This window comes from Corythoichthys intestinalis, chromosome 20 (assembly GCF_030265065.1).
Source record: "Corythoichthys intestinalis isolate RoL2023-P3 chromosome 20, ASM3026506v1, whole genome shotgun sequence".
In the NCBI taxonomy this organism is placed as follows: Eukaryota; Metazoa; Chordata; class Actinopteri; order Syngnathiformes; family Syngnathidae; genus Corythoichthys; species Corythoichthys intestinalis.
In genome coordinates, this window is record NC_080414.1 from 19,704,079 (window position 1) to 19,717,925 (window position 13,847).

At 39.9% G+C, this 13,847-nt stretch overlaps 1 protein-coding gene across 1 annotated transcript; it reads right to left on the reverse strand.

The window, feature by feature from the left end:
- Positions 1 to 167: 167 nt before the first annotated feature.
- On the reverse strand, positions 168 to 13,363 carry LOC130908641 (solute carrier family 22 member 13). Its single transcript, XM_057824293.1, has 11 exons — positions 13,241 to 13,363; positions 11,608 to 12,003; positions 11,416 to 11,519; positions 8,125 to 8,279; positions 4,993 to 5,164; positions 4,788 to 4,908; positions 4,609 to 4,703; positions 3,026 to 3,240; positions 2,840 to 2,948; positions 845 to 1,039; positions 168 to 747 (listed from the first exon to the last, which is right to left on the reverse strand). The coding sequence occupies exons 1-11, from the start codon at positions 13,304 to 13,306 to the stop codon at positions 711 to 713; spliced, it is 1,665 nt and encodes a 554-aa protein (XP_057680276.1). The 5' UTR covers positions 13,307 to 13,363; the 3' UTR covers positions 168 to 710.
- Positions 13,364 to 13,847: the final 484 nt, after the last annotated feature.

Below are 13,847 nucleotides of genomic sequence, written 5' to 3' on the forward strand. Positions count from 1 at the left end.
CAAATATAAAAGTGTATATTTTGTTAACACTCACGTTTTAGATTTAAATGCCAGTAATATTTCTGACATTTAAATTGTATACAGTATTTTAAAGAAAGTCAAAGTAAAATAAAAATCTAGATAAAAAGTTATTTATTTTTAAATTAAAATATTTTCAAGAATTCATACATCCAAAAATACAAATAACATAAATAACATTAATAAAATTATACTTAAAAAAAAAAATTCTTTGGCATCTTGACATTTTTTTCCACATCCAAGAATTCAGTGTTTTCTATCAGGGCTCATTATCTACAAAGGTGTGCCACAAGGTTCAAATTTAAGTCTTCTGTTATTCTCGGTCTACATTAATGATCTTCCAAGTTTTCTTGGTCACTATAAACCTTACAAGGTGAACTTAATTCCACTTATCCAAACTTGTCCATCATATTCCTATAACTTGCTCTTTTCACATAAATATCACCCGGAAAGTAAAATATCCTTAAATAGACTGTAAACTGTTTGTGCATAGTGTGCATTATGACCAGACCGGACCTGAACGCCGTTCCGGTAAAAGATTCGGGGGTGGGGAACTGTGCTTTGATCCCTAAAATATAATGCCAAGTTTCAAAACCCAGTGTTAAAAAAAACCTGCCAGTCCGCCACACGCGCATCTTCAGGAAGAACAATCTACTAACGTCGGATTTAAATAGACAAGTGTTAACATTTCTTCATTTCTTCTCATCTTCGTACCCTTTGTCAATTCTCCTAAAAAAAAAAAAAAAAAAAAAAAGGTATTAATTTTTAACAAAAATTAACCATTTGCCGAACTGACTGTGTTTATTTATTTAGTTGATCAACTCACTTTAACTCGACATGTTCCTGAAGTTCTGCGTTGAGAGTCTCTGGCAACAGCAGACAAAGGCCCCCCGCACTAATAGGTACGACGCCATACACAACCATGGGGATAGCATCATGGTAGACACCCAGGAGCCTTATAAGAGGAGTCAAAATGCCTCCCACACGAGCACACATAGAGTTCAGACCTACACCACTCTGCCTAGCAACACAGAGAAAGCAAAATAATTGGATAACTTGGATTACACACAAAATTTGAATCAAAATCTCCTCCTCACCGACTAGCATAATTGATGACATAATGGTTTGAGCACAAAATTGAATAATTTTGTCCACCCAATTTTATAATCAGTGTTATTCCACTCATCACAAATGCGCAGTGAGTAGGCATGTACCGGTATGAGATTCTGACTGTATGATAATCTTACACCAAAATATCACAGTTTCACGGTATTGCGATTACAGCTCTAAAATGAGTTAATTTGAAAAAGTTTTTTTCCATTGAACAGGATTTTTACTTTTTCAAAACATAGCAGCAAACTGGAACATAGTTAAGAATAAACAAAACCAAAAAAAATAACTGAAATATTCTAAATAAAATTAGAAAGAATGCAGTCCTTTATGTCAGCCTAAACCCACAGCCACAGCTCAACATTATTAGAATAAAAATAATTGAATTATTTTCCATAATAAGCACGTGTGTATGACTCGTATCATGTTTACATTATACACACACTTTCATCACATACAGTTGCCAGAGAGAAAAAAAACACCATGTTTTACGACCGCTAGACACACTAAACACGCTGAAGTTAACTCTCATAGCTGGTGGGAAACGTTCATGACAGTGTTTATTAACCTTTATTTCTTATATAAATGCTAAATCATATTAGAGGTATTGCCTCCTAGGCAGCCACCCTCCGCAAACATGTTTTACATGTCGGTTGGCTCTCCTTCTCTAAGCCGCGGCCATCTCTAACTTTTCTGTAGCCGAAGTATTCCCATACCGGCGATTTTGTTTTCTTCGATGGAGTTTCACCTTCTCCAGCCATCATGTAGCACAGCTGACTCACTGACACTGAGCAACAACTGGTGGGAGAGGGTTAAGCCTTGCAGCTGAAAGCGAGAGATTTCTCCCTGCATTTTTAGGACATAAAAAATAGCTAATATCGTAGGGACGGTTTGACTTGACGGAAAATTTTTGCGGTTTTGAAACCATGACGTTTTCATACCCTGATATACCTTGAAGCTGGTAATCAGCACATGTCTAACATCCATCCATCCATCCATCCTTTTTTGTCCGCTTATCCAAGATCAGGTCGCTAGGACAGCATCTTCAGGAGGGAAGCCCAGACTTTGCTCTCCCCAGCCACTTCATCCAGCTCTTCTTGGAGGATCCCAATGCGTTCCCAGGCCAGTGAGGTGACATAGTCTCCCCAGCATGTCCTGGGTGGGACTCCTCCCAGTGGGACATGTCTGGAACACCTCACTAGGTTCCACGAGGCATCCTAATCAGATGCCTGAGCCACCTCGTCTGTCTCCTCTCGATGCGGAGAGGCAACAGCTCTGCTCCGAGCCCCTCCCGGATGACTGAGCTTCTAACCTATCTCTAAGGGAGAGCCTGGACACCCTACGGTGGAAATTTCAGCCGCTTGTGTCCAGAATCTTTTTCTTTCGGTCACGAGCCACAGTTCGGGACCATAGATTAGGGTCGGAACGTAGATCAACTTTCGGCTCAGCTCCCTCTTCATCACGACAAACTGATGTAGAGTCCACAGCACTATAAGTCTGTTCTGCTGTTCTGATCATGTGACATTCACATCTGTGTGTGGCTGTGAGGCTGTCAGCAGATAGCTGTATTTGACAAAATGGCGACCCCTTGAGATGGATTAAAAGCTAATGATTTATGTGTTTGTTTGCAAAATTATTATTATTTTTGTCTGACTTCTTAGGAACACTAGCTAGCATACATAACGGAAACCTTAAACGTTACGTACCTTACCTTAGTGTGGTTGGGTACAGTTCTGCTGTGTACACATACACAATACAGTAACAGCCAGTGGATGCAAATTTCCCAAGTACGGCGATGACCGTCGCAACCACAGGAAGGTCTGAAAATAACAATTCAGGAGAATAGCTATGTGAGATGAACACCACAAATGAGTTAATTGCTGTGACTTAACGTTACCTTCGGGCACGGGGATAATGCAAAGGCAAGCAACTCCTCCGAATATTAACAAGAAGGCCTCGCATCGTTTCCTCCCGAAGCGTCCGATAAGCGGCAAAGAACCCAAACGGGCAGGAATCTCCACTAGGCCAAAGATGAATTGCGTGAGGTAGATGTTCAATCCAAAGTTTCCGACGTTTAGGCTCAGTCCGTAGTACATCACGCTGATTCCAAACCTGTTGTGCGCATCAAGAAATACAATGAGGAGCGGAACAATTTACACTCCTTGTGATTTTGCAAGTTCACAGACTTAGAAAGTAGGTAAGGGTCTGAGGGATTTTGGCCTATCCCTCCACACAAATCTTCCCTAAATCTGTCAAGTTTCGGGGCTGTCAATGAGAAACACGAAGTTTCAGGTGAGGTCTGGAGACTGGCTAGGCTATTCCACAACCTTCATATGCTTTTTACGCAGCCACTTTTTGGTCTGCTTGGCTGGGTGCTTCGGGTCATTGTCATGTTGAGAGATCCAGCCACAACTCATCTTCAAGTCTCTGAGGGAAGGAGGTTGTGGCTCAAAATCTGATGATACATTTCACCATTCATCTGCTTTATACAGTACAGTCCTGTCCCCTTTGTCGAAAAGCGCCCCCAAAGCATGAGGTTTCCATACCATACAGTACTTCACAGTGGGGATGGTGTTCATGGGATTGTAATCATCCTTCTTTTTCCTCCACACATGACGAGTAAAGTTTGCACCAAAAAGTTCTACTTTGGTCTCATCTGACCACATGACTTTCTCCCATGACCCCTCTGCATCATTCAGATGGATCCTTGCCAACTTCAGACGGACCTTCACATGTACTGGCTTCAACAGGGGAACCTTCTGAGCAATGCATTATTTTAAACCATTGCACCCTAGTGTTCGACTGACAGTAGCCTTTGAACCTGCGCATCCAGCTCTCTTCAGGTCATTGACCAGCTCCTGTCATGTAGTTAAAGGCTGAGCCCTCAATTTTCTCATCATGAGTGATGCCCCACGAAGAGAGATTTTACATGGAGCCCCAGTCCGAGGTAGATTATCAGTTATGTTTAGCCTTTTCCATTTTCTAACAATTGCTGCAACTGTTGATTTATTCTCACCCGGCTGCTTCCCAATGGTCCCATAGCCTTTTCCAGCTTTGTGGAGCTCAACATTTTTTTCTCTGGTGTCTTTGGAAAGCTCTCTGGTCTTGCCCTTGGTAGCAGTTGGATTATGACTGACTGTGGGTGGGTAGATGGTTACTCATGGGGTAAAGGTGGACTCTTTAAGGGTAGACTGACAACTGTTTGAGTGTTATAATTACTGCTGATTCTCAGGGGTACAAATACTTATGAACCCCAGTAAATTACAAATAAATTCTTGAAAAACCATACAATGTGAGTTCCAGATTTTTTTTTTTTTAGATTGTCTCTATAAGTGGAAATGCATCACTGATTGAAATTTCAGACCTAGCTATTTTAAGTGGGTGAACTTGCAAAATTACAAGGGGAGCAAATACTTCTGCTCCCCACTGTGTTTATCTCAAATAGTGAGCACGGTACATTTTTAGCTTTTAAAAACTCACCAGACGTAACCCATGATGAGCGCTCGTTTTCTCAGATATGAAACCCTGAAGATGTCCAACATGGTGCCTCTTTTCGTATTCCCGTCAACGTCCATCTAGACACACATGCGATTTGAATGCTATATTTATTAAAACATTACATTTTGGTAAGGTCAGAGAGGTTTTGTGTTGTAGTTGACCTTATCCAGCAAATGTGGGGACACTTTCCTCTTGTTGATTTTTGCTGCTCTGCAAACCTCTTTCAGGGCCTCCTCCTTCCTGCCCTGAGTGAGGAGCCAGCGGGCGGATTCTGGGAGAACCCTGGCGGGTTCAAAGGTACGTCCTGTATTAGCTTGACTATTTTCCCACTCAGATTTGATCATTCAGTGACGTGACAGTACGGACCAGTAATATACGGCCAGTACAAGAAGAAGAGGGCCGTAGAGGGCCAGTTGGAGCATCCTCCAGTCGGGGATCAAATAGGCCAGACCAGACAACAGCATAAGGCCAATGGGATAAAAAGCGTGACTAACGATGGTACAGAAGGCAAACTTGGAAGACTCGCACCATTCGCCACCTTCAGCAAAACACAAGAAAAAAACGACTCTGCAATGAAGTTTTGGAATAGCAGAATAGATGTTTGAATACTGAAGCAAATATCTGCTGGGAAAACAAAACCTTTGAAATCTTTTGAACTGACCAGAGAATCTTTACACTATTGGAACTTGCAGTACAATTTAGGCAAGTGCCTTAAAGTAGGATCTGCTCTGGCAAACCACTGATTAAAACTGAAAACATCTAGATCAGGCATTTGCACAAAGCCAGGTGAAGTACACTTTGAGTAACAGTTAAAGCGCTATTCAATTTTATTTATTCTTATCACATGCATGAATGCTTGTTAAATTCAGCTTCAAGTTTGCAAAGCTGCTCCAGTGTCAATAGATGAGCAACAACAAAGGGAGTGATATGCTTGCAAAATTGCAAACCGTTGAAATACTCACGGCCTTTGGTATTTTCAAATGATACCTGTAGATGTGCAGTGTTGTCAGTAACGCGTTAGTTTGTAACCTGTAATCTGATTACTTTTTTCAGTAACGAGTAATCTACCGCGTTCATTTTTCTACACCAGTAATCTGATTAAAGTTAGTTTCCTTAGTGTTTCTGCATTACTATTTTTTTCATTGCCTCATAACGTATGTAGAATGAAGAATGTTGTAGTCATGTACGAAGAGCATTTTGAATAGAAAATGCTAAAATAAAAGGTTCCCGGTACGTGTTTCCATGACGACCTCTTAGCTATTTCCTGTTTTGGTCCCGCGTCACATGTGTTGTGGGACTGAAGGCGTGGGCCAGGCGGGTGGACATTCGAGCCGAGTGTTGAGACGTTGCGAGGGAATGTTGATCTGTGGATATCCATGAATGAAGGTGAGTATTTTTCCTTCATTCTGGAGGGTATCAGCAAAAGGTTGGAGCCCTACATGCGCGGCCGTTTCGTAGCTGTGCCGTAGCAACGATGAGCAGTCATCGCTCCTGTTGTGATCCGCGAATGCGGAGAACAAGATTGAACCCAAAAACAGACAACAGAGGGGAAGCGTTCGGGGATTTATTAATCACAGATAAAACAAAACACGCGAACGCGGTAAAAAGGGAATAACAAAAGGGGTCAGTGACAAATAGGTCGACGGGGATCAAACACGCGAAAACCGAGCGGAGGGCAGAGAGCCAAAAAGACAAATAAAAATACACTCAATACAGTACCTGCGCAAGGTAGAGCAGACATGTCCAAAGTCTGGCCCGGGGGCCAAATGCGGCCCGCGGACAAATTTTATCCGGCCGCCAGCCTCTGTCATAAAATCAGTAACGTCTGGCCCGCACACAGACTTAATAAATTGGTCAGCAGTACTGCTACCAGCATATGAAATAGCTTACACACTAAATGCTGCTCCTCATTACCCACTAAAAGGCAGCAGCACTCTAAGCAACATTGCCCTGTGTGACCCTTAACTCCCAATTTTCTAAAACGGTGACAATCAACAAAAACAAGAAAGTTGACAATGCGACGGCCGACGCTTCAAAGATAGTTGGAAATTGGACCATTTCTTCACTAAAATACGCAACAACTGTGTCCACCTCATTTGCAAAGAGACAGTCGCTGTGTGTGAGGTGATATTACCAAACAAGACACACTGACATAGATGACAAGATTACAGGGAAGATACGTAGTGAGAAATTCAAGCAACTTGAAGCTAGTTTAATTTCTGAGCAGCGATATTTTGCAAGAGCCCAAGAGTCAAAAGAGTATGCCACAAAGGCTAGTTATGAGATTGTTGAAATTATTAATTTGAGGAAAAAAAATAAAGCAAATGTGACACACAGAATGGCTTGCTAAAATTTGCCTAAATATATTGTTCTACGTAAAGGACGTCAGCCAAGGTCGGCCCCCCACATTTTTACCACACCAAATCTGGCCCCCTTTGCAAAAAGTTTGGACACCCATGAGGTAGATGATCAAAAAACTAAGACGTCCGACGAGCTAGATAAATACAAACTAGGTACGAACTAGGTAAATACAAAGCGACTCGAAAGCAGTACGTGTTAATGGCGACCAGCAAAGGAAATATCTCGGCGTTCTTTTCCCGGATAGCCTGCGTTTATATACTATAGCCGACGAGCAGGGATTAGCTGCAGGTGGGACGTCGGCACGCCCCCAGACCCGGCTCTGCAACAAAAACAAATTCTGACAAGCAGCAGAACGCGACAGTTCCAAGTTGGCAAGCTTTGTTTACATCATATGCGTGTTGCACATTTATGCTTTGAGGTGATGTGTTCGTTTAGCATCTGTGGGATGTGTTGTAAGTCCGATTGAGTGTAAAGTGCTTAGTTGCCGCCATGTTTTGTGGTCAAATTGACCGCGTGTGCGTTGAGAGGAGTACTTCCGGGTTGTGCACACGCATCCACGCCAGCCTCCACCTTTGCACTTTTGTGCAGTCAGTTTGCATTGTTTTACATTGGCACTGATATGCTGTTAACCATAACCCAAAATTCAGAAGTTTTGACATTAGGCTTAATCTTAGAGTTAGCGGGGTTTAATTGGTCGGTGGAGTTGATTTCGACAAATTCCAAGCTGTTTGTCAGATATTTGTTAGTTTCAGGGCTCTGGAGTGGCTAAGCTAGCGCGACATTCTGATATTCCCCTTTAAATTCAATCATCGGAAATTCAATTACACGTGATGACATTTTTCTGTTGTCATTCTTATGTCGAGGCGGCAAAGGGAGAAAAATGGGTAAAAAGTAACTGATAGATTACTTTTAAGGTAACTTAATACTTTGATAATGAAGTAATCAGTAAAGTAACTAGATTACTTTTTTGAGGCGTAATCAGTAATCATTAATTAAATTACTTTTTCAAGTAATCTGTGACAACACTGTAGATGTGTAAATATACTAATTATAATTCCAAATTTCACTTGTTTCCAAATCTCATTTATATTCACTGACAAAACCTAAATAACAGTGTCCTGGCAACACGCCACTCACCTATGACGAATGCGTTGGTTAGAATTCCTGCCATAGACACTCCACACAGGAACTTGAGAGCAATGTAGGCGTAGATGTTGGGAGAGAAGGCGGAACTGACGCCGAACAACATAAGAAGAAGAATGGCGAGCAACACCACAAACCGGCGACCGAACCTTAAAAATAGTGCAGAGTTAATTGATTGTAATTTTTCCAAAGGGTTCCAGAAAACGGTGTACAGTGATCCCTCGCTACGTCGCACTTCAAAATTCGCGCCCTCAGACTATCGAGGATTTTTTTTTCAATTAAAAAATACATAAATAAATACAGATGAGCTGTCCCAATCCGATCACGTAGTCTCACTCTCTCTCCCTCCTGCTCCTTTTCTTGGTAAGGCAGTGCACTGGAGTTGCTTATTCAAGTTAACGATGATTGACAGATGTTAAGGTTTGATCTTGCCAGAGATGCCTGGAAGCCGAAACTTCAAAGTGCTGCATGCGTCAATCATCGTTTAACTTGTTAAACTGTTGTGGAAACTCACTGTGTGCAAGTGAGCAGCTTGAACGGATTTGTGTGGACTCACTCAATGTAGCATTTAATAGATGCAAGCATTTTTCTACTTTATTGTTGTTTAAAAATAATTCTGTGGGACAGTAACATGTTTAAAACTTATAACATTTGAAGTGCTTAACAACAATTTATTAAAAATAAATATGGTGGAAAACACTGACAAGGCTGAAAAAAGCAGTTTCTGCTCTTGCACCCCTCTTTAAAATTAACCGCTGTATTTTAAGCCAAAAGAACTGTTGTGTTTGATTGAACAATATGTCTATATGCTGCCATAGCAGTTTTATGGAGCATTAAGCCCCGAACTATTTTCAATTTGACCGTTTTAACCTGGAGACCCCCGTTTGCAGACACTACGCAACCGCTTTTATTTCAGCCCAAAAGAAGGTACGTAATTGTATTATTCGAAATGTCTGTCATTTTTAGCTTAGAATCATTATTTTGATGTCTAGTATTTAGTTTAAAAAAAAAAAAAAATCACTCGGATATTTTAAATTTCTAAACAAGTTAAGTCACAATGAAACAAATAGTGACTGTAAATAAGTCACGGATATCTACTTCATAACTATCACTTAATTGTAGGGTTGTTCCGATCATGTTTTTTTGCTCCCAATCCGATCCCGATCGTTTTAGTTTGAGTATCTGCCGATCCTGATATTTCCCGATCCGATTGCTTTTTTTTTTGCTCCTGATTCAATTCTAATCATTCCCAATAATTTTTCCCGATCATATACATTTTGGTAATGCATTAAGAAAAAAAAAGAAAAAAAAGAAAAAGAAAACGCGGACGAATATATACATTCAACATACAGTACATAAGTACTGTATTTGTTTATTATGACAATAAATCCTCAAGATGGCATTAAATTATTAACATTCTTTCTGTGAGAGGGATCCACTGATAGAAAGATTTGTGACTAAATATTGCCATCTAGTGTATTTGTTGAGCTTTCAGTAAATGATACTGTAGCCATGCCCAAATGCATGATGGGAAGTGGAACCATGACTGTGCGTCGTGCTACCAAGTGATATAGCTTCTCTGTATTGGGTAATAACATAAGGTGTTAAGAAAAAGATCAATTGCTACCTTGCTTCCCCACATTGCTTCCCATGATATTTCTAATCGTAGGGAGAGGGATTGTAAGGCTTTAGCCAATTAAAAAACGGCTCCAAAGGCTGCCAAAATTCACACTACTCATTTTACGCTGCCTTTTATCTCTCTATATAGGGTAAAACGGCACCATTACAGATTGAGCGCTACAATGCGTGAGTGGGTCGTGCAGTGCATGCATTAATTGCGTTGAATATTTTAACGTGATATTTTTTAAAAATTAATTACCGCTGCTATCGGGATAAATTTGATAACCCTACCTTAAGCCTAAACTAAAGACTCTGGATGAGTGTAACATATTATGTCAATAACGTTAAATACAATTAGAAAACGATTAAAAAAAAAAAAAAAATTAAAAAGGCATGGCCGATATTTTTTTGCCGATTCCGATACTTTGAAAATGACGTGATCGGACCCGATCGATCGGGACATCTCTACTTAATTGTATTTTTTTTTTTTTTTTGTTACCTTCACATTTACCCCAGTATTTCAGATGATAGATAATCAATCCAAACAAAGAAAATTAAAAAAAAAAAAAAAAAAAGTTTAAAATGGAGAATATTTCAAAAAGAAAATCTCGACCACTCCTAGCTGTCCGCCATTTCTGCATTACGACCCTTGCTATATTACCGTGTTTCACTCATAAAATCCCCAAAATCATGGTGTCTTTAATTATGTTCTCTCATGCTCTCACTTCAAGTTAGGGTTTGGGGGTTTAAATTTTTTATTTTTATTTTCTTTTAAACGCTTTCCTCCTCAAAATTTTTCTTCCCTGAGAAAATTGAGATTTTAAGCTTTCCAATGACGTATCACACATGCATATAGAACAGTTTTGAAATTTGGCCAAATTGGGGGTCTCAAAGGGGAACTTTAAGTCACCTGAGTGTTTTCTGCCAAATATATAAGTTTGTATTTATTATTATTATTATTTTTAAATTAAACATCTCTTATACGTATCTTTTTCCAATTCTAATTCTGAATAAATGGGAGGGGGGGGTTCGCTACTTTGCAGTTTTTCCACTTATCGCGACGGGTTCTGGTTTGCAATGATTAATTGATTAACTCAAGTAATTCCATTAGAAAAAAGATTCGAATTCAATTTTGCTGCTTTGAGTATTCGTTTAATGAAAGTGGCGTTGTAATGGTTTGTTTTGAAAGTGTTTGCATTTAGTTTTATAGATTTGGGTGGATACACTGCCCCCTGGTGGCAACAGTGAACATGACATAACTCATTTCACATGGTTGAATCCGGCTGCTCCCTGTTAAGACCATCATAAGCTAAGTTTTTGTTTGAGCTCATGTTTTTTTTTTTTTTTTAATGCATTTGTAATTTAGTTCATAGGTATATTTAGCCATTTTTTGTGGAAATATGTGTTTGAACCATTTGTTTAGAGCATTGTAAAAAAAAAAATTTAAAAAAAATTATATTTTTTTATACCGTTTGAGGCTCAGCTAAGATATTTTATTTTTTTATTTTCCTTATCCGATTACTCGATTATTCAAACTAAATAGTTCATCGATTAATCGACTACAAAAATAATCAGTAGCTGCAGCCCTAGTTCTGGTCCCCAATAACTGCAAAAAAATGAGGTATCACTGTACCAGAAAATATTAACTAGTTATTTGTCTTCTACCTGTCAGCCATGGAGCCTGATACAAAGGCACCAACCAGAAGTCCGGCCATGTAAATTGACTGAGATGCCTCAATAAACGTTCTCCCTTCACACGCTAGATTGAACTGATTGAGGAAAAACAATAGATGAACATAAATGACAAAAACAGGAAAGTGCAGTCCACTGTTGCCAAGGCAACCACCTCCTTCTCACCTCTGTCACAATGCTAGACGCCCCGGTCGGCACTTCAAATCGGGTTCCATTCAGGCAACCCGTGGTGGAGTTGAGGCCATACATCTCGATGGTCTCCAAGTCCGAATCGACCGGCGTGTACATGAGACAACTCTCGTAGCTTCCATCTGGATTTGTGGGGATTGTCAGCTCCTTTTGCCTCTCTAGCGTCAAATTTGCATCTGCCAGATCTAGGATCCAGTCAGTGTTGCAGTAGTTCGGGAAACTGAGACCGCTAAAAACCTGCCCGATGATATCGAAAGCTACGAAGATGTTGGGGACGCACAAAGCTGCCACCAGGCGCTTCTGGAAGGGGCCGAACTCCCCGATCTCCTTGAGGACTTGCGCGAAGGTGCTCATGGTGAAGGGCTCGCTGGACTGCAGAAAAAGGTGCAGACGAAAGCCTTTTGAATCCCAATATCAATGATTAAACTGACATGTGGATTTTTATGAACAGCAAATCTGCTGTTTCATTACTATACAAGAAAAAGTGAGAAAACCACTGATAACCACCAACCAAAATGGTGATTTCGTTTCTGTTACAGTAAGAAGAGTAGTAAGTTATTAACATCTTTATCATGCAAGGACAAATTCCACTTGGCCCTAAAACATTTTGTACATCAAGTGGTGGACCTTTGAGTGAAAAATCATAAAATCCCAATTTTAACAGGGGGCAAAGTCAATTGTAGTTATACTGCCCAAATTCACGACATGTGTTATGTAATAGCAATTTACACACTGAGAAGGTCAAGATATGATGAAGAACCTGATGACAGAAGCAGGAAAAAACTCCCTCGAAAAAGGAAAGCTTTTTAGTTCGAGATGAATCGAGGGACAAAAGGCACTTCCCATATACATTTTGAGGACAAAAATAATTGTAAGGTCTTGGATTGTAACTCTTTAGGGATGACCTTAACATGTAATGATTTATAAGTAAGGATTTGTAATGCAACACTTTTTTAGACTGTGTGTGGCAAGTTGGAAGATTTTTCTTCGCATAAAAGCCTTGTGAGATTTTAAGTGCACTTTTATGGACATTATTAGTTCTGGCTTGGGTCTTGTGTGTGCATTGTGCAATTTATCCTAGTGGTCAGAGTCTATCTGTTTTTTCTTCTTTGTCCTGATATGACACCATTTAGTTTATGCTCAAAATTAATCTCCCACTCCTGCGTCAGTTAGTGGCTCTTGATATGTGTTTCAGGTTACTCTTGGACCTAAAATTGTTTTCTCGGCTACTTGACCCAGTCAGGAAGCTGTTTTTAATCAGAGTAAAGGTTGCAATTCAATCATTCTATTCCCATTCAATGATATAAGCCCTTGTCATACTCTGCTTCTTTTCATTTTAAATTCCCATTCCTCTGATTCCTTTCAAGGCATCACATGCCTACACTTACAGCATATACCATACATAGACGTACACAGCTTTTGGAGCCTGCATAGAAATTGGATTCCAAACTGCCACTACTATTACTGTTCTGCTCTTTACTTCAGGACACTATATTTACTGTATCTACTAATGGTCTCCTCCAGTCCACTTCCTCTGTTGCCACTGCTTAATAACCCTGTGCCACAACCTATTCAGACATTCATTACCTTGTTGTTACTTTGCACTCACCAGTGTTGTTCCCTTCAGAGCGTGATCCTCCGCTTGGGTCTTGCTATCATTTAAGTACTCCCCCATTTTTTAAAACTGCAAATTCAAAACTTTTTGTGTATTTTGCTAAGCCGTTATTGTAACGTAGCAGCTGTATGAAATAGTGATAAACTGGTCACACTCGTTTGTTGATAGGAGACTTTAAACAAAAGGGAGGAGCCAAAATGATCCGGCTACTTTCTGAGAGATTTTATCAAAGCTGCATGTACAAATGCAGTATTTTGATATTAGTGTTTGGTGATAATTACCGTAATTTTTTTTACCAAAAGGCACACTTGACAATAAGCTGCAACACGACAAATTTGACACAAAAATGGCATTTCTTCATAGATAAGCCACACTGGACTATATTCTGCAACTGTCCTCACTAGGGTTGTTCCGATCATGTTTTTTTGCTCCCGATCTGATCATTTTAGTTTGAGTATCTGCCGATCCCGATATTTCCCGATCAGATTGCTTTTTTTTCTTCTCCCGATTCAATTCCAATCATTCCCGATAATTTTTCCCGATCATATCCATTTTGGCAATGCATTAAGAAAAAAATGAATAAAACTCGGACGAATATATA